The 25,953-nt window shown below is 43.6% G+C and overlaps 1 protein-coding gene across 1 annotated transcript in view; it reads left to right on the top strand.

The window, feature by feature from the left end:
* The window catches only part of PLCB4 (phospholipase C beta 4), a 378,558-nt gene that overhangs the window by 345,526 nt on the left and 7,079 nt on the right, over window positions 1-25,953 (top strand). The window contains exons 30-36 of the mRNA XM_075527830.1: window positions 3,972-4,021; window positions 4,107-4,172; window positions 12,197-12,312; window positions 16,538-16,613; window positions 17,974-18,149; window positions 21,549-21,650; window positions 25,465-25,522. Coding sequence (XP_075383945.1) covers window positions 3,972-4,021; window positions 4,107-4,172; window positions 12,197-12,312; window positions 16,538-16,613; window positions 17,974-18,149; window positions 21,549-21,650; window positions 25,465-25,522 — 644 coding nt within the window. The remainder of the gene's footprint in view (window positions 1-3,971; window positions 4,022-4,106; window positions 4,173-12,196; window positions 12,313-16,537; window positions 16,614-17,973; window positions 18,150-21,548; window positions 21,651-25,464; window positions 25,523-25,953) is intronic.

Genomic DNA, 25,953 nt, shown 5'->3' on the forward strand with positions numbered 1-25,953 from the left:
CACTCTTCCAATGGACTCTCCTTCTCTGCCAGGCTCACCTGGGCCTTCTCAGGGCTATGGCAAGATGTTGTCATGGAGAATAGAAGGTTACAAGGCCTCTCTGGTCCTAGACTTAGAAATGTCACCTTGGCCACCTACCATTATCCAAAGCAATATGTCCAGAGTCAACATGGAGAAATAGATTCCACATTTTGATGGGACAATGTGGTAGTTACATAATCTGGTGTCATCTTGTGAAGAGGTGCTGTCTACCCTGTCAATAAAGTCGCAGCTCGGTGACCTCATTTGGAGGCGCCACAGAGATAAATAGCTCAATGGAGGCCAGATACACACAGACACTCTGTCTCTCACTGTGAGACATTCCTGTTGACAAACTACATGGAGCTATGCCGATGGCAGCCAGAGCCTTGGAGCTGGGGGAGCTACGTGGAGACCCACACCAGCACTAAGATGCTTCCACCACCACTGGATCCACAAGACTTTCCACCACTGGCCTGTGATCGTCCTGCATTCTGTGTCATTGCATGTGTTATGTGAGTCTGAAAATGAATTTACAGATTGGTATCAGACATATGGGCTAATATCGGACTTAAGGACTTGATCTGGTCTGGGATGTTTTCTTAATATACAACTATTTATATGAAGCTCTTTCTTACGTACATATGAGTGTCTGAATGTTTCTCTAGTCCACCTTGACTAACACAGATAGAGTTGCAAGGTCACACTGACAAAGGCGAAGAGACAGCTAAGAGGAAAATTCAGGCCACCTTCCTAATCACAATCCTAGTGTCCGGGTTGATACTCAAGTGGGGGTGCTGCCAGAGGGAGGCTGCACTATAAACGACTGAAGGTACGCGCGGTGAATGTGAAAGGAGTGAAGTTGACACCAGGGAGACAGTGGTCAAAAAGAGGTGGCTCTGAGCTGCAGGTCTTGAAAGAGGGAGCCTGTGAGTGATGTCAACACCCATTCACAACTCTCGTGGTCCACGGGCTAATGTGGAAGTGAACGTTTCCACAACAGAAGCCTTCTCAGAAGGAAGCCGAGGAAGCAATGGATTCTTGTAATGGGCGTTGAATCATTATGTCATGTGTCAGAACGGCTGCGTGGGGAAAGCCAGGAGACATGCTAGCTTATGGGGCAGATCAAGGTGTGGCCTAGAGGAACCCTTGCCTGTGCTTTTGCAGGGTAGCTTTTAGGAGGGTGACATATGGGGCCGTTGTCAGGTATTCTTCTCTCCCCTCAATGAATTGGGGTCAGGGTGGAAAATGTTCCACACGAGAGGCCTGTGGAGAAAAGATCATCTTTAAGAGAGCATTTTCTTTATAAAGAACTGTTTTTGCTTGGGTCACTTCAAAACAGAACCTGAGACAAGGATTCTAGTTCAAATAGTTGACACAAGGGGAGCCGTGGACACTGGTAGGGGCATGGGGAAGTGAAATGGGGAAGAGAAGGCAGCCCCAACCCAGACCCGTAGTTTTCAGGGAACTTAGCCACCTGGAGCGCCTTCGCCCTAGACCAGTGGTTCTCAACCTTCCTAATGCCACGACACCTTATGTTGTGATGACCCCCCCCAACCATAAACTTATTTTTGTTGCTACTTCTTGTCATTTTGCTACTGTTATAAATTGGGAGACCCCTGGGAAAGAGTCATTCACCCCCCAAAGGGGTCACAACCCACAGGTTGAGAACCGCTGCCCTAGAGAACCTCTGGAGGCCAGTGGAGACACACACCTCAGAAGCAGTCTCCTGGATGGATGGCAAGGATGTACCTCAACTCCAATCACTCGCTCCTTGGAAGCTCCTACAATGGAGTGGGGAGGAAGGAGGAGGGCCGTTCTTCAGTTCTAGACCCTGAACAAGCGCTAACATGGGCTTTGTAGAACAGAGGCAGTCCTCAGGCAAGGCACTGCAGGTGCCGGCAGTGGGCTTGATGTCAGGCACGGAATGCGGGTGGTGTGGACTGGGTTTATACTTGTGTGTCTAAATCGCTTCTCTGAGACAGACACACAGTCAGACTTCAGTAACTGCACCAGGTCTTCCTCGGGAGGAAGAGGAGGCTGTGTCCGCATAAAGATTTACAGCCTCGGAAACCCTTGGCGTATTGAGTCTAAAGGCATTCTCTAAAGGCGTGTTCTGAGTTGGAATCCACGCGACAGTATCGGTGCGGTGTTCCTCTGACGTTCACAGCAGGGAACCATGGGCCTGAGCTGCCAAAACAAGGGCCCCTTGTGGCTGCTAAAATTTAACAGTGACATAATCTGATATTTTTAAATAAGAATTTGAGTTCTTCAGTCACACTAGCCAATTTCTGCAACTCAATGGCCAACTGTGATCTTCCGGAGCCTTTTCCGGAGCCTATTGATCTTCCGGAGCCTTTCTGTCATCAGCGGAAGTTCTGGGGACACAGCGCACTGGGCATATAATGAACTGAATAGGCACCCAATTCCTGCTTCATAGAGCATCGTTTGTTTTAAAACAAACTCGCTGATAAACCAAAAGCCAACCCTGTTGCCTCTGCGGTGACGCTGACTCCCAGTGATGCTGTAGGACAGCGTAGAATGCCGCAGAGTTTCCAGAGCTGTAAGGTGACATTAAAGACTGCCACATTTTCCTCCCTGGGGAGTGGCAGGTAGGTTCAAACCACTGACCGTTTGGTTTCCCAAATGAGCTTTTAGGCGCCAGGGCCCCAGGTCACTTATATGAACCCCAATATTTTTTTTTAATCTTTGTGTCTTTTACAAAGAAATAATGAGTAAGAAAGTCCAGGTGAGGTTCCTGCTTCATTGTTTTGTATTCTCCTATTAATCAAAGCTTTATTGAACTAAGACCCACCCCACCCCCCACGCACACCCCAAAAGGAAATCCCATCAAACTGGGCCATGCTCTTATCATTTGTTTGCTGCATTTCTGGAGGGGCTCTATGCTGTCAAATCCCTATGTACATTTTACATACATGACTAAAGGAAGACCGCGCCAACGATGCCAAGCTGCACCCCACTGCCTTACACGCCCTCCCAGCGGGCACACCTAGCCTCTGGTATTCTCATGGAAATCAATTTCTGTGCATAGTACACATTCACTCTGTTTGCCTAAGATGAAAATCCGTACTCCAGCAGAACGCAGTTCAGAATTCTACAACTGAGGTTGTCATGGCAATGCCTGGCCTAGCATCAGAGAGCAGAATGGCGGAGTCTATTTCTCTTCGTGAGCTAGGCCTTCTCGGCAGCATCGTGTTACACAGTGGTTTGAGTTTTGTATTTGCTGTGTGTCAAAGCTACTGTTTTGCTCAAGATAGCCTGTTGCTTAAAGGCTACAATTAATTTTGGTACAAGAAAATGTTTTGCATTTCTCTGATGAGACGCAGACCTAGGAAGAGACTAGAGAGATGGCTGCAAGTTCAAAGATCAAATAACTGTCGCAGAGGCTGTGTGCCTCTCTGTGCAGGTGGGTCCCATCCCCTGATGGCTGTAAGTGTTGGACTATGGCAAATCCTGGCAGCTCCTGTTCCAGAGGTCACCCTCGGATCATTGGATTGCCTTGCCTGGACCTGACCAGAGGGTTTGGAACCCCCACTCAGCTGTCAGCTAGATGGCATGGCGTTCCAAGGCCATGTCCTCACCTAAAGGTAGCGGTGCCCGGAGTGCCTGTGGAATCAGCCAGAGGCTAGATTTCAGATGGAAATATACCTGATCTTCATCCTCCACTTTCTCACGATTTCTCTCATTTCTATACAGGCACTCAAGCACCAAATCCTCGCCCGGGGCTCTGCTCTGGGCGACCCTACGTAAGGCAATGGGCATCTTCGTTTTCTAGCTAGTTGCCTTGTAATAGGCCATTAAGATGTGTATATCCATCACATGACACATACAGTTGCTTCCAACTCCTTAGCTGAGCTTTTAAAAGATATTTTTCACATTACCAGTAATTCTAATGTTTAATATAAACTGATTGAACTTTTTTATATTGCTAGGTATTGAACTTATCCCTCAAGTGAGGATAGAAGATTTGAAGCAGATGAAGGTAAAATCCCTCGACTGGTTTGCAAGTCCCCTTGTATTATGTCTATATACAAACTTTATTTGGGGTCATCTTTCTGCTCCTACAGGCTTACTTGAAGCATTTAAAGAAGCAGCAGAAGGAACTGAGCTCTTTGAAGAAGAAGCACGCTAAGGTACTGAGTTCCCGACCGTGTGGCCGGGTGTCGTGGAGTTTTGTTTGCTTGTTGGTTTTTTTGCTTTTAGTTATCTCAAGAAAACCACGGGTCTGCTACCTGGAAGCTGAGGTGAGCTAATTAAACATAGCTTCCTTCTTTTTAAGGATCCCCGATGGTGCTATAGAGGAGACGGTAGCTGCTAACCACGAGGTTAGCGGTTCAAATCCACCAGCCACTGTGAGCTCCTGCAAAGAAACCCAGCTTTGAAAACTCTACACAGAGTTTCTGGAGGCCGCACTGAGTAATGGGCAGGGGTTCCACCTTCCTCTTCGCTGGCTAACAATGACATTTCCAAGATACATTTCGTTGTTCCTCTCAGTTATGTCAAACGCACAGCAACACTTCATACAATTTTTAATTTCTTAAACAATAATTTGACGCTCTAAAAGATCTTGGGCCACAGTCCAATGATTGCAGAGCAATTCACCAACTGCAGTCTCCAAGTTGCTAAATATTCTGGATCGTTGTCAAATGGGTCGCCAGGCAGTGCCTGGAGAGAGACATTAGCTAGCTCTGTACTTCACCCTTGCTGGCACCTAGAGAGGTTAACCCCGATTGTCTAATTCCTGAAATAAGGTCCTCTTTCCTGTGTCATCTGTAAGAAGAAGTCTTTTGGAAAATGATTATGAGAAATTATAAGAGCTAATTGCAAATTTCGGAGACCAGCAGGAAGTCAGCAACCAGCTATCCAGAGCCTTCTAAGGGATGGTCTCATGATCTGAGAAGAAGTCAAATATAGTTTCTTCCTTCCTTCCTTGCTTCCTTCCTTCCTTAAGATGTACAGCAAGGACAGCAATGCTCGCACTGGAAAGACAATGTGAGTCATCTCCCATTAGGAGAGGAAGAGGAAATTTCCTGGCTTGAAGGGGCTTCTGAGGTCTTTTAAACGAGTTTTGCATTCCCACTTCTGTAGCCTTGACCCAAGCCTTGACCCGATCAAGACATGCCCTACAGCTCTGTAGCTAAGTGGCATCCTTTACAGTAACTCCAGAGAATGGCCGAAACCCCTATTTTTAACCCTATTGTTTCTATAACAGTTTGTGCTCCTTAGAGAAATCCAGCTTAATCTTGGCCTATTAATATTCCTAGTAGCATTAAAGTACTGTCTGAAAAGATGTTCAGATATAGAGGTGCCTTCAAAGACTCTTCCAAAGTTTCATGGATAAGGTCATCCAATGCAGTTCTCTTCATTGCCCACGGGAGAAGCTTGTCACGGGTGTTTGTGAAGGAGAGCTATTTGAGACGGCTATTTAAAGCTATTTATTTCCGTGTTGCTAGGTTTGGCACTAAACTGGAATGTAGCGAGGCAACAGAAAGGCAGGGAAAGAGAAAGAAAAGAGAATGCAGCTTAAATGACTGTTCAGTTATCGGGGATAGAGCTGGTACCCATATACTAAGTTGTTTTCCAGCAAAATTTCCTACCATTTAAATGGAGTTCTATCAGTGAGACGGGCATCGCAATGGCCTGTGAGCTCTTTAACAACTTTAACTTTGGACCCACGTCTCATTTAATATTTACTTGAGACAGCCAAGAATTCTACTGTGGCTGATAATAATAACAACAATAGCAGTTTTTAGAGGACGGTGATTTTCTAGCTTTTACTCTACCTGTGTTATCTCATTAATCCTTCCTAGTCGGGGACATAAGTACTATTTAAGTCCTCGTTTTACAAATGTAAGATTCACGAGAGTAACCCTTTCACCTCATGTCCACATTAGGGATGCTATTTCACCTGATTCCAGGGCACATCCTCTTACTGCCTGGCTCCGTGCGATATGGTGGAGGCTTTACCAAGTAAGCAAGTCCCTAGCACTGCGCCCCATGTGACAGCCTAAGTTTACCAGTACCTGAAGGATCACTAGGGAGGTATTCTAGAATCTGGAATTCTCATTCTTCGCAATGTTATCGACAATTTGTGATGATCCACACAGTTGCATCCCTATGCATAGTCATTGAAAAACAGGTAAATATCCTTTTGGCATTCTTTACTTTCAGCCAAGATTCACCTGTTATCCACAAGGATATCCGTGCCCTCATCTGAGTCTAGTTTGAATTTCTGGAAGTTCCATGTTGATGTACTGCTGCAACTTTATTAGAATTCTCTTCAGTACAAATTTACACATGGGAGATGCATGATATTGTTCGCTAATTTGCACATTCGGGTAGATCATCCTGTTTTGCACTAGTGCCTTCAATGTCGTCCTTCAGTACTATCTGCTCTTGAACATACGCTGCCTCCTGAAATGGTTGAGCACCAACCAGTTCTTTCTCTTTTTTGTTCCAGTTTTATTGACATGTGATTCACATATCACGCATTTCAATAATTCCGTCATATATAAAAGAGTTGTATAGTCATCCCCATGACAATTCTTTTTCCTTGTACTTACTAGCTCCCTATTTTCTGCCAACTTACCCTGGAAACTTACCCCTAGGAAACTTAATCCAGTTACTAGCTCTATAGATATACCTATCTTGGATTTTAGATACAGAAAAACAGACAAAATCAAAACGAAAATTTAAGAAAAGGAAAAAATATGACTGAATAAAACAGAGAAAACCCTCAATTGAAAAGTTGAAAGTACATTCAGTGAAAAGCAAGATGGAATGGCCAGGTGTCCCGTTTTAACCTATCTGCAAGTACAGTGATTCAGTCCATGACGCACTCGAAGAGAAAGAGCATTCTCCTCCCTTAGCCAGTTCTTTGTGGTACCATGACTCACTGGACCTCTTCATTTCCCTGTTGATGCTTTCTACATCATTCAGTATTTTGTTGTTGGGTTCCAGTGAATCAGTGCAGACTCTTAGTAACCCCATGTACAAAGGATAAACCACTGCCGGATTCTGCGTCCCCTTCACAATTACTATGTTTGAGCTCATTGATTAGTCAGTAAGGAGAAGAAATCCACTCGGCATTTCGGTGAAATACCGTCGACAGTCTGTTTTTAAACAGATTTTAAATTGGGACTAATATTTGCCCCTCAGAAGTCCTTGGCTATGAAAGAATGTCCCAGGCAGGAAGGTAGCAGGGCCTTATTCTCCCAGCCACAGTGCCAGTGGCTGACCTAAACAAAGCAAAGGCTGAACTAAAGCCAAGCACAGAGACCCCCCCCACCCCCCACCCCTGTCCACACTCTGGTCCTCTAAGACTGCCTCCGCTCTTACATCTCATAGATGAATCAGTCCACTTCTCAGACTAAATGGAAGCAGGATCCATTCACCAAACCCCAGTGGGAGAGGAAATAAATATGTGGTCAAAAAGTGAGAGTTCATTTACAACTTGAAGGTTAACTACAGGATGGAGAACTAATCGAGATGTGAACATAAGGACCGGTCTTGGGGGATGGGGGTGGATTTGAGGAGTCTACTCAGGAAAAAGAAGAAAAAAGGCCCAAGGAATGACCATAGAAACATCAAATGGGATCCAGGGTCCTATTCAAGTGCCTGATTTTTACAAGATGGCTGTTTTGGACAAAGTTGCTTTGGACTTTCTGAATGCAGTTCCCAATCAGACATCTATTTTGCTCCTACTTTCTAGAACTACCTCTTCAATTTGAAATGGAAACGGAGAAAATGGTTTTCACTTGTCCACTAGGTGAGACAAAGAGAAGGCAAAAGAAGACCGTAACCTTTCCAGGGCAATTTGTGACTCACTGGGGCCAGAGCTGTGGTGAACTTTCATTAAGACAGTTCAGTGTTCCTGTGCGGTAAAACAGTTAGAGAAAGATACTGGGCAGATATCCCCAGGAGCAAGTTGCAAGAAGAATCGCAATCCAAATCTGATAGGATCCCGAGAGGCAGCCCGTGCGGGAATCTGGCAAGGGGAGACCCCAGAAAGCAGGGAAGCATTCTTCCCTGTCCAAGGGCAGTTCAGGTTCCACTCCCGCCTTTGGGCCAGCCATGTTCTCAAAATATGAATCATAAATTTTGAGCTCGTATGAAATTCTCTGATCTTTAAAAATTGCCCTCTAACTTAACGATTTCTTAAAATGCCATGTAGGAGATAGACAGACAAACCACACCTGTAGCCTGCCTGCATCCCTTGGGCCACCAGTTTGCTACATCAGCATGAGAGGATTCAAATAAAATACCTGAAACTTGGAATTTTAGTGACGCCCCGGATGGAATTTTGGCTCTTACTCTGCAAGCAATTAGAGCAGCCAACAGCAAGACGACTGCCAAACTCATCCACTGTGATTCTCAGTAACGCCCCAGTAAAGACCCATAGCCCTGTTTGAGTAGGAAAGGTTCCGATGCCGAACGCCCACCCACAAAGTCAGCTCATAGGTAATCTTGGAGTCACCTGCAGAGAGAACACGACTTGCTCCATTGTTGATTCAGCACCATCTGTGGCGCAGCCATGCATACCCATTGTCACACTCACATCCATCACCAGGGATAATTGGAGCATAAATTTCCCCCAAAATATGTTGAATTTTATCGTCAGTGAGGAGCATGTTATACAAATTATGCTAAAGTATATGCATATTTCCCCTAAAATATGCCAATTAAGACTGCCTTTAAGTGAACACAATTCATGTTGGCATTTTTCACCGGAATGAATGTAGCACCTCTGTCTCTGCCCAAGTTCCTCATGATTTTGTCAAAGACCAGAAAAACAAACCAATTAAAAGCCATAAGGTTTTTTTTTATTCTTTGGTTTTTAACTAAAATGGGCTGAATCAACATTCCCTGGAGCCCTCTTTTTATAGAGCAGACCACCCACGTTTGTCAAGAGTCACATAGAGCTAGTCACAAGGATCCCAGGATCCGTGGAAGCTCTGTGGATGGCACTGCTCACTGCAAGGTCAGAAATTCAGCCCCACGAGCTTCTCCATTGGAGACAGAAGAGGCGGTATGCTTCCAAAAGGATTTGCGGTCTCAGCAACCCCACATTTGAATGGGAATCAACCCAATGGCAGCGGATGTGGGCGTTTTGAAATGAGGACCCACATCCCTTTTGCAAAGATAGGTGGTGTCCGGGAGCCAGATCATCTGGAGACGCAAAAGCAGCCAATGCCTACGGTAGGGATCAAGTTTTGAACATAGACACCCTTTTGGGGAGCAGCTTTCTTGTTGCCATTTATGTTGCCAACGGCTTTCTTGTGGCCATCATGTCAGTACGTTTCTAAAGCTTCAGATTCTTTCTCTCTATATTGTACCTCATAATCAAACGATCGGGGGGACAGATATATAAGGATAATTTCAAAAATATTGTTACAAAGTCATAGAAACCTTCATTAGAAGAAAACAAGAAAATGTAAAGTTATTCTTTTTTAAATCGTTCATTGGCATATACTGCCACAAAACATGGCACTGTCGGGTCCTGCTCCATTCTGACAACTGTTTCGTTTGAACCCATTGTTACAGCCACTGGCTCAGTCCTTCTCGCCAAGGACCTTCTGTGTCATTTTCTCTCCTCGTTACTAAGCATGATGCCTCTTCAGGGACTGGTCTGTCCTGATAATATGTTCAAAGGATGTGAGGTAAAGTCTTGACATGCTTGCATCTAAGGAACATTCAGGCTCTCTTTCCAAGACAGATATGTTTATTCCCCTGGCAGTCCATGGTGCTTTCAGTATTCTGCACAAGTATCATAATTCAAATGCACCAATTCTGTGGTCTCATTCATTGCCCAACTTGTTGATACAGATGGAGATATAGATTTAGATATATCCTGATGTATGCCCTTTATCTCAAGTTACTTTCTGTATATTATCATAGGTATTAAGTAGTATAAATGGGTTTATGCATCTCTAGATCATGAATTAGGTTCGAAATACATTTAAGACACAACTTATATTAGATTTACTTTGAATCATAACAACCATGCCCCAATATTAAAGAGGAACAGACTCTGAGAAGGACAACTTATCACATGACTTGAGCCTAAAGAACCCAGACAGTGGGGGCGAGGAAGCACCAAGGAATCAGAGGAACAGTGTGTGTTTCATCGGAGATATACTGCAGCCTGGGTGACTCATCCCTTCCTTGTGACCCTTCTATGAGAGGACGTCCCATTGTCTACAGATGGGTTTGAGGTCTCTGCTTTGACCCCTCATTCTCAACAATATGGGTTTTGTTTGTTTGTTTTGATTCTTCTAATGCTTATTTCCAGATCCCACCAATGTCTCATAATCACACAGGCTGCTGTGCTTCTTCCATTTGGGCCTGTTGCTTCCCTGCTAGATGGCCGTTTCCTTAACTTCAAGCCTTTAAGACTCCAGACACCATATCTTTTGATAGCCAGACACCATCAGCTTTATTCACATTTGCTTATGCACCCTTTGTGTCTTCTGCGATTGTGCCGGAAGGGTGAGCATTAGGACAAAGTGTTTTTGCATTGAGGCAGGGTTTGAGCAGAAGCCGAAAGTCTATCCACTACCTCGGTGTACTGCCATATAAATATATGTACATAGGTCAATACCTCTATTTTTGTGAATTAATGTATTTGCATATGTGCACACCTATGTTTAAACCTCTATCAATAGCTTTGCTTCCTAGCTCTTTCCTTTGTTTCCTTTTACCGTCCTCCTGCACCACCATCATGTTCGCCCTTCTTCTGCCTCTTAGTAATTCCTCTCAGTTAGATTTCTGTTGCTCCAACACCCCCAGGACCTCCTTGTTGCTGATTTTAATTCCCTAGTTGTTCCACTGTCTGTGGCATTGTTTGCTCACTGCTCCCTTCCCCCGCCTCCTCTTCCCCCCAGATCGCTCCAGAACTATCAATCCCATTGCTTTCTCCTAGAGCTTGCTTCCCATGCCTATCTTATGTAGATAGGCAAAAACCAACAATAACAGAAACCAAACAAAAAGAAAACAAACAATGAAATAAAGAAGAAAATAAATAACTAAGGGAAAAAAAAACCAACCCCCAAAACATACATAATTCCAGGTCTGTCCGCTGACTTTTATTACTGTCTCCCTACTGGTCCTGGGGGAATTCCTGGAACCATCCCTCCTAGCCTGAAGTCTATTTTGAGGGCTCCTGGGGGGCTTTGTGGCTTGACTTTGCTCCTGTTCCTGATCTGTTATATTCCCTTCTTAGTTCGCCCACTGGTAGGGTTCAGACCGGACTGACTCCCCGCTGTGAGTTATTCACTTAGGGAAATGTGGCCATCAGGGAGATGATACCATCTGAACAGGATTTTTATATTCCAGTCTCAATACAGCTCCACTCTCCAAGTTTAGCAGGAGTAAGACTCAAACCAAGAATCAAGTATCCTTCAGGTTTTAACATGACTGATTTCTATTGATTTCCCCTATGACTGGAAGGCAGAGTAACCAAAGCAATTTGATCCGCCACTGGTTGTGGAAGAATGCCTTTCTCATGGTCCTAGAGGAAGTAATGTTATAGAACAATACTTTTTCAGAGTCTTGCAGGCCCAGTGTCAGTAGTCAATGGAGCAGGTGGGAAGATGTTTTACATATTACAAAACTAAAAGCCAATATTCCTGAAAACTCTTAAAACTCTCATGAATGCACCTTGATAAGTAAATCAGTAAAAATGTTCAGTGAGTCAAAATCTACTGATGGTGACAACCATAGCAGTAAGTTGCTTTGTAAAGTGACAGCATTCAAGATGTTTCAGAAATTGACAGGTGTTTAAAAACTGTAACATAAGGAATAAGTATGTTTACCATGAAATAGAGAGCTTACCTGGCTGTTTGAGGACTGCTGTGTCGAAGGAAATGTAGCTGGAGACATATGTGTAACATCATTGGCATTTTCCACTGGTGGATAAGTCTGCCTTGTGACATACGCATGCCCAGTAGGCCCAAACTACAGCTGAGATGCCTTTGGGCATGAGACTCTTGTGTTGCTCAGGAGACTAGAAGCCATTTCAATTCTGTCTTGGTTAAATCCTAACTTTCCAAATTTAGAGGCTGGAAAAGTCAAAGAAAATTATGCCTATCCAACATATTATTAAATTTATCAGCTATGTTGATAGTCCAGCTTGTAACTGAAAATTCTTCTCGTTCAGGAGCACAGTACCATGCAGAAGTTACACTGCACACAAGTTGACAAAATTGTGGCACAGTATGACAAAGAGAAGTCGACTCATGAGAAAATTCTAGAGAAGGCAATGAAGAAGAAGGGGTAAATACTGTGTGTTTCTTTTTAAAGGGCTCTCCCTCTGTCAAGAGCAGTGTGTTATTTTTGTCTTTACTGTAATTCACTGGCCTATTTTGGTCAAGAGGAGACTTAGTCTTGACTCTGTTTTCATCATTAAAACTTATTTCTAGAAAATGAGACCCATTCATGTTAAACACTAACATTATGACATTAAAACATCGGTCAAATTATCTATGCTTTAGACAAGGTTCTCAGCAGATTTTCTTGAGACTTTTGAATTCATTGTAACTACTAAGAGAATAAATAGTTGTATTTATATCTTCTGAAAAATTCATACCAGGCACTAACTATTAAGCGTCTGTCATTAAGTTCAGTCTAGCTTGTGTTTTCACTGTGTGTGAGTAAGGCAGACACACGTGCCTGTTGCTTTGTGAACATTTCAACATGGACTTTTCAGCTGCTGAGTGGAGTGTACATGGCATCGTTGGTGGTAAATGCACTGAGTTTCTAGGAGTTGTGACCCTTCTGAGTCCTTGGAAGGCAGGATGGTTTGCAGTTGACAACTAACCTAAACATAGATCATGTGAGCGCACCCATCAGGGCCACAGACAAAAGACCGGGCAATGTACTTGCACGGAGGGAATAATAAGAAAGCCCAGGGGATTCGTTCTTCTCTGTAGCACACTGAGTTGCCCTGACTTGGAATCCACCTGATGGCTTTTACTTGGCTAGTCTTCTGATTACATCAGAAGCTTTGGCAAATTTTTTAATAAATTACCTTTTTTTAAAAAATATTCAATGACATTTTATACTAAAATACTAGAAGGGGTCATCACAGACCCAAACACCATGTTAAAAAAAACTTTAACAAAATATGGTGCTTTCCAAGAAGCACATGATTAATTTTATTCATAAGGCATCTGTTCAAAATATGTCTTATTTTTATGAATGGGCACACTGAAATTCTCTTCCAGTGTTTTAGTCACAGAGATTTTAATAGGTGATTTCAGATGGGCACCGTTTAAACCTTTCTTTGACAGAAAATGACCATGATATTATGTGTTTGTTTGTTTGTTTAAGTCAGTAAATCATGATGAAGAACATGGAGATGCAGCAACTCAGGGAGCAGAGGGAAATACCATTGCAGTATAAGAAAAGATAATCATGAGCCCTGCCCAATTAAAGATTAGATAAAATGTACCTTTACCTCAGTATTGTGTTCACTCTCGATGGTAGGCTATCAAAATGGCACTCTTAATTATAAGTTGGTCTGAGTGGGATGCTTATATGGCCCCCTAAACTGGGATTGAATGAACTTGGAGGGCTCTGAACGAAGTTTAAATGGAGGTGTGCCTGAAAAATCTCAGCTCACACTTTTCTTCCTCAGCCTCTACCATTAAATTCAGCAAAGGTTAATGTTGATGCCTTTAGGCTCTCTAGAGAAATTCTCTAAATGCTTAAACAATAAACATCCTAACAAAACACCAAAAGTGGTCATGCTAAAGTATCTCAACATCAGACCTCACATCCTTCCTTCTGAATGGCCGTATCTGAGGAGCCTTTGTTAATATCCGTGTGGATTGAGCTATAAAGGTTGCCTGCACTTTGTTATTGCAATCAATTTGATAAAGGTCTGTGAAAGGGATGTTGGCTGCAGTCCTTGAAGATTTCCTAAGCAGAACCAGAGTCCAAAACAAAGAAAAGGTGTCCTCTTAATGTTTTACTGCTTCTGCACACCCAAGGGACAGATGGAAATGGCGAAGAACACCCTATTCTTCAGCTGTGTCCCTGGATGCTACAGCTGTCGGTTAATAAGTCACAGAGCCTCAAAATATTCCTAGAAAAAATCCCATGATCTTTTCATTCCACTTTTTCTTGGATTTTCCCACAAAATGAAAGGCTCCAGAAACCGATGGCATCCCAATTTAAATGTTTTAACAAGACACTTCAGAACTTGAATCCGTCTCCATGCCAAGAAATCTTGAAGACAGCTATCTGGCCAACCAATCAAAAGAGATTCATATTTGTGCCCGTTCCAAAGAAAGGTGGCCCAGCAGAATGTGGACACTATCAAATAATAGCATCGATATCATGTGCACACAGATTGTCACTACAAGTAAATTCCAACATGCTTATGGCAGTGCTTCAGCAGGAAGCTGACTGAAAGTCCAGCCAGACTTCGAAGAGAAGCGGACTGCAGGGCTCGTTGCTGATATCCGATGGACCTTCTCTGAAAGCCGGGAATGCCAGAAAGATCATTCCTTATATTTTATTAACAATGCAAAGGCACTCAACTGTACTAAGCCTAACAAACTACAGATCCCATTGTCAAGAAGGGCCATTCCAGAATGCTTCATCGTTCTCAGGTGGAATCTGTACGCAGATCACCAGAGGCAGCCATTGGAGCAGAACAAGGTGTGAAATCAGGAAAGGTGTGTATCAGGGCGGTATTCTTTCACCACAGTTATTCAGTGTATGTATTGAGCAAATAATCTAAGAAGCTGGTCTATGTGAAGAATGTGGCTTCAGGATTGGAGGTAGGCGTATTAACAACCAGATGATACAGCGTTACTTGCCAGAAGCCAAGAGGACTTGACGCCTTTACTGATGTGTACCAAGAACTGCACCTTCATTATGGAACTCATTGTCAAGGAGGAGAAGAAAAATCTCCACAAATGAATGAATAAACAACATCGTGATAAACAGAGAACACATTGACATTTTCAATGATTTCATTTTACTTGGATGCTGAATCAACAATGCTCATAGAAGCATCGGTGAAGAAATCCAATGCTGACTCCATTGGCGAACTTACCTTGCAGGAAGTACAGCCAGAATGATCCTTCATAGCAAGGATGCTGTGATTTCATCTCACATGTGGTGGGCACATTATCCAGAGTGATGAGTCCTTAGCGAAGGACATCATGCTTGGTCAAGTAGAGGGTCAGAGAAAACGAGGAAGATTCTTAACAAGATCGATTGACACAGTGGACTCAAGCATACCGATCCTTGTTGGGGAGGGCGCGGGATCAGGCAGCGTGTCACTGCTGTGCCAAGAATCACTATCAGTTAGATCCAACTTGATGGCCCCGAACAGCACCAACAAGCTTCTGGAAGCCCCGCAGTTTTCTCACGCTGGGTTCTCCCTCAGGGGTTATTTTTGTGTTTTTTTCCCCAAGTTATGGGAGGATGGGGGAAGGACATGGCACAAACTGAAGTTGAGCAAATTGAAAATACAACAATCACTTTGCATAGCCAGAACATAATGAAGTTATTGGACTAGATGGCGGAGGTGGGGGGCTTATGACCTTGATTCATAATAATCCAGGAATCCTTCACTGAGTCCAACAGATAAAGCTGTTGGCTAACATGTATCCTTGCCTTTTCTATGAAAGATTTTGGTTAGAATTAAGCCAACAGACTGTGTCCGCAATGCTACCAGTTCAGGGACTAGCAGACTACAGCGAAAACATCATCAGTGCCATCGATTGGAGAGTGCTAGATTTGATGAGGAGCCCGGCATTGTGGGACTAAATGGAATTGCTTTCTCAGAAACTCTCAATACTGAAGTGAATCATCCTGGCTGAGGCTATCACAAATCAGGGCATACAATTGAACACTGAAGCTCAGGACCTGTTCCAGTTTCAGCAATGGCATGGGTTTTGCAAAAGCGATGGGGGCCGGGACATCACGGAAACAAGCAGTCGTGCTTGCTGGGCAGTTTTCTAGTATGTATTTCCTACTCACAAAAGAAGAGAAGGCCAAGCGTACTTTTGAAAGCCAAGAAATTCTATTTTCTCCCTCGCTGGCACATTTAAAAGACAAAAATCTGCCAATACAACCAAAACAAGAGAATTAAGAAGTCCCTTTGATGCTGGGGACCTATTTTCTAGTTGTTGTTGTGTTTTTTTTTTCATCTCAAATAATGATTCGTTGAATCAGTGAAAAATAGCTTGAAGAAAAACAGGAACCAAAAAATGGACACCCGAACAAGAAACCCCTAACAGTGCAATAATTGCTAGGTCTGACGTGCCTCTTTGTGAAGTGGTTGAATTGAGCAATCAAGACGCGGAGGGTGTGTTGTAAGGTATGAATCTATGACTAGAAAGTGGACGCTGCCCAGGGAGCTGTGGCCTGCCACGGGTGCTGAACACCGTGTCTTTGGGGGAAAGAGGGCGTCAGGAGGGCTGTTGGAATGCGGGAGGGGGGTGGCTAACTTCTGACATGGTTGTCTATCTTCCATTTGCAGAGGAAGCAATTGTCTTGAAATGAAGAAAGAAACAGAAATTAAAATTCAGACACTGACATCAGATCACAAATCTAAGGTAAGGAAATAACCATTTGTAAGGCAGTTTTTTGTAGAAGACACTTTTTTTTAAAGACCTGGTACTTAACTATAAATAAAAATTACACCACCGTGGGGCTGGTTTGAGAAGTCAGGGGACCCAGGGACTCAGATTTTCCCTGGAGATGTGAAAAGAGCCATTTCCAGAAACATCTTTTCCCTTGCCGGTAGAAATGGGCTCAAAATATTTATTTTATTGACCTCAGAAGGGTTTTACAGGTGTCTAACGAAGTGAGACGTGACTAGAATAATAAGAAATACTGTGTAGAATACAGGATAATCTTCCCCTTAAAAGTAAAACTAAATAAATGGCAGCAAACTACCCAATTTGAGACTTGAAGACTCGTTCGTATTTACTCTGTCCTAACACAGCTGTAGGCATTTTAGGATGAGAACGGAAAAATAAGAGTTGAGGTTGTAGGAGACAAGCCTAAATTGCTCAGATGCCCCCAAAGACATAGAATTTAGGAGATCTTTATTAAGTTTGAGGAAATCTAATAATTGAGTACTAAGTTCCAAATCGAGGAAACAAATCATTCTTCCAGTAACAACCATTTTTAAAAGAGAAGAAACCTCTTTAAAACCCTAACTCTTAACCGTTGGTCAAGCCAGCAGTATGTCTATATGTAGTTTCATCAGCCGGCCCAGTGGCCTCGCCCCAGACACAGACCAGCTAAGTTCTTCAGGCTCAAGTTCTTGGTCTTTTGGATTTGGAGTCCGTCCTGTCACAAAGTCTATAGCACAGGTTCGTTCACATGGTGGCCTCCAAGTTCCAAGGATAGCAAAAGAGCAAACACTTTCCAAGCATCTGCTTCGGTCACATTTGCTACTGTCCCCATTGAGTAGAACAACTCACACGGCAGCCAGATTCCAGGAAAAGATTTCATTTGATGGAAGAGGCTGTGTAACCGTATTGCAAAGAACATTGATACAGAGAGGGAAGAGACTGTCTACCCCAATACCAGGTAGAGTTGACTCCACAAACAAGTCATGATCCAAGAATTAAAGACCCGGTGAACGTGAACCTGAATAAGGATGGCATGGGAAAGAAAAACCTGGTGAAATTGGTTGAAGGAACCCAAGACCCAGACAGACAAGCGTATGGGCAAGTTAGTCAGTGGAATAGCAGACCACTTAAATATTTAGAACCGAAGTATTTGGTGTATTTGGATTAGCAATGCCATCCTGGTTGCTAACGATCAAGACAAGTGGTTCTTCACAGGTCATCCGCATCAAATCAGTTGATGGGAGGGATCTGAAGTGCCTGCGTAATAGTGTGCTTTCATGTCATCCCTAACCTATGAGAATGCCAGGTGGTACCACCCCCTCTGTCTGAACAGGTCAAAGAGATTGTGGCCCAGCACACCAAAGAGTGGTCAGAAATGATCAACACCCACAGTGCTGAGGAGCAAGAAATCCGAGACCTGCATCTCAGCCAGCAGTGCGAGCTGCTGAAAAAGCTCCTCGTCAGTGCCCATGAGCAGCAGACCCAGCAGCTGAAACTGTCCCATGACAGGTAGGAAGAAGCGTGACACACAAACGCCCTGCCAACCAAGTCGTCCCATTTGGGTTCAGTGCGAGCCACCACCCATCTTTCCATTGAGCAGAAACACAGTGCACCATCTCCAGAGTAAACTGTTGGTTTGTACAAGGGTGTGTGTGTGTGTGTGTGTGTGTGTGTGTGTGTGTGTGTGTGTGTGTGTGTAAACCAGGGTAATAAGTGACATCAACATATTTTACTGAGACTCTTAAGTTTATGTGTTTATAGTATCATACAGTTGATCTGGGCAAAACAAACGAGAAGAAACGGTCTAGACGAAAAAGGCATGTGATAAACATCAAATCCTGCCACAGGCACCGAGGGTATCCAGCCTGCAAGAGTGGGCCTCCACACACTGGACGTGGCCTTTTCAAATCGCTCTGCACCCTCTTAGTGAGAGAAGCCCCAGACGGCGAGAAGGGCACATTTGTTAAGGCCCTAGAAAGACTCCGATCTAATCACTTAATTGCAAAACGTATGGAGAGTCTCTCTTCCCCTTTCCATTATTCAGATATCTTTGCGTTATAGAAAGGCAAGCCAATCCGTAGATGGTAAAGACGTACCCACTTATGGATCTCTCCCTGGTTCAGAAAATTGACTGGTGCACATCATTCCTACGAACGAGGCGCTGGACGGTTCAGGCAGGAAAGGGTGGTGCCAGTTACTTTTTAGTATCACAGCTTCATTGTCGCCTCTGCCCTTTCCACTGCCGGACTTGCTTTTCCCACTGGCAACACACCCTCTCTCTCTCTCCATTCCTCTTCGGTTTATATTAATTTATAGAATTCACTTTATAAACCATCCATTTAACTAAACAGCACTTTTAACGAATGTAAGGAAATAATGAATTGCAAGCCAATCAGCTTGTGTGGTTCAGTCGGTTCCAACTCACAGTGGCCCGTGCACAACAGAAGCAAACACCGCCAGGCCTGTACCAGCCTCACAACTGTCCCTGTGTGTGAGCCTATTGTCGTGGCCACTGTGTCACACCATCCTGTCCAGGACCGTCCTCTTTGTCCCTGCCCCTCTACCAGGCACCAGGCCTGATGACATGTCCAAAGTACATGAGACGAGGCTAGCCAACCTCCCATCTAAGGAACAGAACTCTGGCTGTACCTTTTCTTCCCAGGCAGATTTCTTTGTCCTTTTAGCAGTCCTTGGCATTTTCAATATTCTCCTCCAGCACCACACTTTGAATGCATCAAGTCTTCTTTGGTCTTCCCTATTCAATATCTGTCGCATGCGTAGGAGGCAAATGAAAATAGGAAGGTTTGGGTCAGGTGCACCTCAGTCCTCAAAGTCCGTCCTTGCTTGTCAACATTTGAAAGACGTCTTCTGCACAGGCTTACCCAATGACATGTGTCCTTTGATCTCCGGTGGCTGCTGCCATGCACACTGATTGTGAAACCAATCCAGCGGAAATCCATCTTTTCTCTGTGAAATCAGCTTACCACTCTTACATTTTTAGGATACAATGTTTCTTTTTGTAATTTGTGCGTTATAAGAAGAGGGCTTTGAGCTGCCATCACAAATATTATCATCACAGGTTAAAAAGTAAAAAGTAGGACCTTTAGACTTTGTAAAAGGCACTAATGACTAATTAAAACAGACAGACAAAAACCCCACAGTAGTCTTTATTCAAATGAACAGTAGTACCACTGGCAGTGCGTTTGGTCAGTGGTGATTATATTTCATGATGGAAACAAATAAAACTGTGAGTGGAGGAAATCTACAAGTAATTTCAAAACCAACTAAGATACTTTAGAGGCCACAATCAGGCACCCACCCCCCACTCCTGCTGTTGAGTCAACACTGACTCTTAGTCCCAGATAACAGTCTTCCAAGTCCCTTTTTGTTCTGGAAAACAAGCAAACAAAAAACACAATCTGAGAAAGATCCAACAAAACCCCCAAAACACGTCATGCTTATTATTGATGACGTTGAGTCAGTCTTAAACCAAATGTTTAAGAGTTGAGAAACCACTTTGTTTCTTCTCGGTGTATACCCAAAGTCCATAAGGAAAACAGATAGAGGAGAAATCAGCATCCTTTAGAAAATATCGTGACTCCCTCTGCCTCCCCTGCTTGAAATCTTTCACTTCATCCCCAATTCTCTTAAAACTAAATGTCTTTTTTTTAAATCATTTTATTGGGGGCTCATACAACTCTTATCACAAGCCATCCATCCATTCATTATGTCAAGCACATTTGTTGCCATCATCATTCTCAAAACATTTGCTTTCTCCTTGAGCCCTCGGTATCAGCTGCCATTTGTCCCCTCCCTCCCCACTGCCCCCTCCTTTTTAACCATGCCTTAACTCTGGCCAAACCCACCCACCACTCTGAGTAACATCCTGACATCCCAGCAAATCCTCCTTTACTTCCCCGCCGAAGGCAGGTTTTCTTTGACCCCCAAGCCCTTGCCAATGAGAGACATTTTGCCGGCAACATTTTCTGACCAAACCTAGAGTCTAGGTCTTCCCAACCTTACTCGTCACTTCCCATCTCACCATCCCCCTGAACTGTCTCTTTTCAGAAAAGCTTTATCTGATACCTGAGTGGGGACCAGACTCTGCTTCGACCTTCTTCAATTAACACAACCTCTCCTTCCTGTTAACAATTACCATTTGTTTATTTGTCACCTCTTGTCTTCCTCTTTATTTCCAGCATCTGGTCACCTAATGATAGAACGTTATTTTATTCGGGGTTGACGTCAAGTCAGTGCTGACTCATGTTGATTCCGGTGTGCCAAGTAAACCTGCTCCCGGGATTTCACAGAGACTGTCGGCTTTCAGTGCAGGATTAAGAAGAGGCCATCTGCTCCCATCGAAATTACAGCCTCGAGACCCGATGGGGAAGCCTACTCAGTCCCATATGGTTGCTAGGAGTCAGGAAAGACCTGACAGCAATGGATTTGTGAGTCCCAACAGTTGGATCCATAGCCAATCACAGGGACACCCAGGAGTGGGCAGCATTGGGTTCTCGTGTGCATGGGACAGACTTGAGCCCGGTACCAACCTGATGTCAGTTAACAGCAGTGATTAAAAGTGGCTTCCATTTCCCGGGTCTGATAGAAAATAGGAAGGTCACTTGTAAGTGTTAGAACTATCTCTCTCTTCCAGTCCAGCTGTTCCCAAAATAGGATCTAATGGACTAAAGTACATCGTCTCTCCTTCCGGGTCATTGTGCCATGAGGTGTTGCTTCCCTCAGGGGTTCAACAGTTGACCTCCTCTTTTTTAGAAGATTCTTACCTCCCTTTTACAAAATACAAAATAACTCCATTAGAGCAATAATTAAATTTTTCTTCTAAAACAAAGGCACACCTAAACTTGAAGCTAAACTTGACTTGTCTGTCTGTCTTTTTTGAATACGTAGGGAAAGCAAGGAAATGCGGGCGCACCAGGCCAAGATCTCCATGGAAAACAGCAAAGCCATCAGCCAAGATAAATCTATCAAGAATAAAGCAGAACGGGAAAGGTGGGTTTGAGCAGGCTCACGGGGTGACCACTGCATTGACTTGAAAGAACAGTCTCCACCATATGTTGCTATTGAACAAATCTGGGGTTTGGTCTAAGACTTGAGCCATCATAACCACTAAGAAAGAGGACCTGTTATCATGGCCACCAAGCAGGAGGTGTCACAGTGGTTTCCTGGTCATTTATAATTACTGATCAACTACATTTGGTTGGACAGCTGTGTGCTCATTTACAAACAAAATTGCATCAAGTATGGTTCAATGAATATCATTCCAAACCACCTCCCCTCATCCCCTTGTGTCCTCTGGAGAACGCTGCTGTGGCGTCCAACTGTTCATGGTTAGGATCCTTTGGACTAGCAACATTGAGGAGGACGTCTTCCCCTGGGTCACATAGGGATAGTAGCTCAAACCAAACCCACCGGATGCTCCTGGGGAGAAAGCGGCAAGTGGCCACTCCCGCCCAGGTAAAGAGTCTCTGATGGCCTGCGAGAGTCAGAATGGACTGGAGAGCAATGGGGTGGTTCGGGTTGGGCCCTTGACCCCTGGGATTCTCTCAAAAGTCTCCCTCTAGATTTTCAGCTTTATCCTTGTGTCAGATTGCATTTTCTAGAAGCTGAAATAGTAAAGAGAGGAATTCAAGTTCATGGGTTTTGGTTTGCGGAGAAAGGTCTGTTTGGAAAAGGGGTGGGAGAAGAGAGTTGAGGGACAAGAAGGAAGGAGCTGAGAAAGACATGTTCAGCTGGAGTCCTGCCACAGCCTGATCCCCCAGAGAGGCATGCAGTATAAACGGCACCACAGCCTTTGCTCTCTTTGAGGCGGGGTTTGGGGCTGTTAGGCGTTTGTAGGATTAGAGGGAGGATTTATGTGACCACTGGAGAAGGTGCCAGGTGCAACTCTTCAGCCACAACATCGACACTAAGGTGATGTAAAACCTAACTATCACAGTAGCTGAGAGGGCAGTAATGGCAGTCACTTGCCATCAACCACCACCGTATACCTCCACGAATCCAAATGCAGTTCACACCCCAGGTACAGCCCGAGTTTAGTCCACCAGTAATTAAGGACAGACCAGGCACCCTCTCTTGAAGAAATCAGACCAGGACAAACAAGAGGTGTCAACTACGAAACACCTGTTACCACCTCAGGAAGGAGTCCCATCATGTGGAAGATCCCAATGTGCAGGTATGAGGTACAGTCTCAGAAAAGGTTTCTGCTCACACTCACATCAAATCTAAAAAGTCAGACCCAAACACCTGGCCTTAAGTACAGGGTTTACTCTTGGGTAACAGGGAAAGGGGACAGGCTGTGCCTCAATTGCCCTCTCCTGCAGCAGCCTCGTGACGCGCAGAAAGACTGTCTTATGCCCCATCTATTGGGTTCCCTAGAGAAATAAAACCATGTGTGTGCGTGTCTGTGTGTAGAGATAGACCTGTTCAGTTCACGTCAGTGGGCCAGATATTAAGCGGGAGACTTCTGATAGAATAGTTTCAGGGACCGATGGCCCGGGAAGCAGGAAGGTGAGATGGATGCAGAAACCAATGAATCGCTTAAGTTCAACAGGTCCGAGATCAGGCAAGTGGCAGCCCCCAGGGTGGGCAGGCAATATGGTGGGCTGTTGGCTCGGATTCAGAGAACTAGGAGTCAGTGAGCTAGACATAGAATACATGAGCATGAGAACTTCTTCCAGACCTTTCAGTGCTCTGTCAGCCAATGAGGCTGAGCTGTGAGAGAACTTTACGGCAGCAAAATAATACACTCTTTGTTTTAACTCTCCATTTATATGATCCGTTGGGAATATACACTTGATGGGCACCTGGAGCCTCCTCCTGTTTTTGGCCACTACAAGGAGTCCTTCCAATTTTGCTGATTTGAAAAATACATTTGCATTATTTAACAATAATAAGTAATATAAAATGGAAATACAATAAAATATAAGACATAACACCCTCCTGTGCATTTTTTGTGCCTTTTGTTGGATTAAGTACTCTGGAATTAGTGGGAAACCACTGGGATAGGAAATTACACATCGGTTTGACATGGGAGTGATAGTCTACACTTTGCATAGTTAATTTCCCAATCAACATAGAGTGCCATTTGTGCCGATAATAAGACCCTAGAGAGCTCATTAATCATTTTACCCAATGCTCATTCACAGGATTGTATTGTAGTAGCTCTCTAGTTCTTGTTTCTTAAATAAATTACCATTCCTGGATTCTCAGAGAAGGAACTTCATTTCAGTAGCTTATATAAATGGAATTGGCAGGATCCAGATCATCTTAAAAATGTAAAAAATTCTGGCTATGTTAAAAACCTCATCAGTTTGAAGTACTGTAAACTGTCCAGAGTGAGACATAGATTTTAATGATAGATGTACTGATTATGAAATCACTCTTGATAATGATTTTCAGATATGTTGCAAATCAGACATCAGCCCTTCTGAGGTCAAATCATCTTAACTTGGTTACCCTGTGGGCTAAGCATTGAGCTGCTAACCACAAGGTTGGTGGTTCAAACCCACCAGCTGCTCCATAAGAAAAAGATGAGAGTTGGGGCTCTCTGTTCCTGTAAAGACAAACTCTCAGAACCCCAACACAGCAGTTGAAAATACAGTCTAAAACAGCTGTGGATATCCACTTGGTCATACTACTGCTCAATAAAATTACAACTCCACATCAGACAGCCAAGGAAGATATATGGAAACTGAAAGATACACTACTATTCTTAGGAGGTCAAAGAAGACATTTAAACAGAAATTGCACAGTATATAAAGCTTATTGACAATGCAAGCCTTAATTATCAATGTAGTATGTAAAAAAGATAGTCCAAGTGACCTCTGTCGTGAAAAGTCAGTATTTTAAATGAAAATTAATGACCTAGCGTTAAAGAAAACATAAAGTTGGGGGGGGGGAGAGGAGACTCAAAAATATCAAATGGAAAGAAAAACTAAAATAGTGAAAATACAGAAACCCAACTGGAAAAGTCACACCTAATCCTGAACAGTTGTGCTAGGCCAGGCTGACCAGAGAAACCAATCCAGAGACAGTCATATATAAATAAGAAAGAGCTTTATATCAAAGAGCAGTTGTATATTAAGAAACCAGCCCTGCCCAGTCCGGATTAAGTCCATAACTCCAATATTAACCTATGTGTCCTACACTAGTCTAAAAATTCTTCTACAGACTCACACAGCACATGCAATGATACCAAATGCAGGAAATTCACAGGCTGGTGGGTGGAAAGTCTTGTGTATCCAGTGCCGATGGAAGCATCTCGGTGATGGTGTGGGTCTCTGTGTGGCTCCTCCGGCTCTCTGAGTGTCACTCCTCAACACCAACTTCCCCATGTGGCTTATCAACAGGAGGGTGAAAGCGGAGGGTGTGTGTCCCGCTTCCAGGGAGAAAGAGGAAGTTCCCAAATCATCATGAGAAGGCCACACCCACAAGGAGGCTTCATCAGGGCTGTGACGTGATTGGCAGGCTAGACTCCTTCCCCTACGTTTATTTATCAAGTAGACATGAAATTGTATAGCTTCCACAATAATTGTTCCTGCTAGGAAAAAAGGGGAAAGAATAGAATGGGAAAGGCTCTAAGGGAGACTTTAATTATCTCTTTAGTAACAGGCCCAGAGCTGTATTGTTTTTATGTTGGATATGTTTTTTCCTCCATGCGCTATACTTAGGAAAATTTCACAATAAAAATTAGGAAAAGGAAACAATAATGCCACTTCGATAATTAAGTGGAATCTAGCTCTTTCTTAAGGTCATAATACTGTTCACTATTCTGCCAACCATTCTTTGTACTCATTACTTTTAGGAGAGTCAGGGAGTTAAACAGCAGCAACACCAAAAAGTTTCTAGAAGAAAGAAAAAGAGTGAGTATTTTACCATTTTCTTGGCGCCCTTCCTCTGAAGAACTAACTCTAAACAAGTAACTTGCACTTAGTGATCTGGCTTCTAGCTGATCTGCATAATCTCATTTCCCTATACATTAATATCCCAATTTCTCCTCTTTGGGTCCCCTGGAAGCTAAAAAACCTCATACTGAGATCTCTAAGCTAACTTTTTGACACCAGTTTATCGTGGAGAAAATGAAGCCAAATTTTAACCTTAAGTATTCTAGCATTTTCTAAGAACGTATCAGACAAATAATCCCAGTCAAAATTGCAGCTTTAAATCTTCCAGTTTTCCGACTCTGTGTTATTACTACTTTCCTACTTCAATTGTAGGCTTCCAGGTCATCCCTCCTCCTGAATTTCCCAGAGGGCAGGCCCACAATTTATTGGAATTTTGGTTTGTTTTGCAG

This window comes from Tenrec ecaudatus, chromosome 12, assembly GCF_050624435.1.
Source record: "Tenrec ecaudatus isolate mTenEca1 chromosome 12, mTenEca1.hap1, whole genome shotgun sequence".
Classification (NCBI taxonomy): domain Eukaryota; kingdom Metazoa; phylum Chordata; class Mammalia; order Afrosoricida; family Tenrecidae; genus Tenrec; species Tenrec ecaudatus.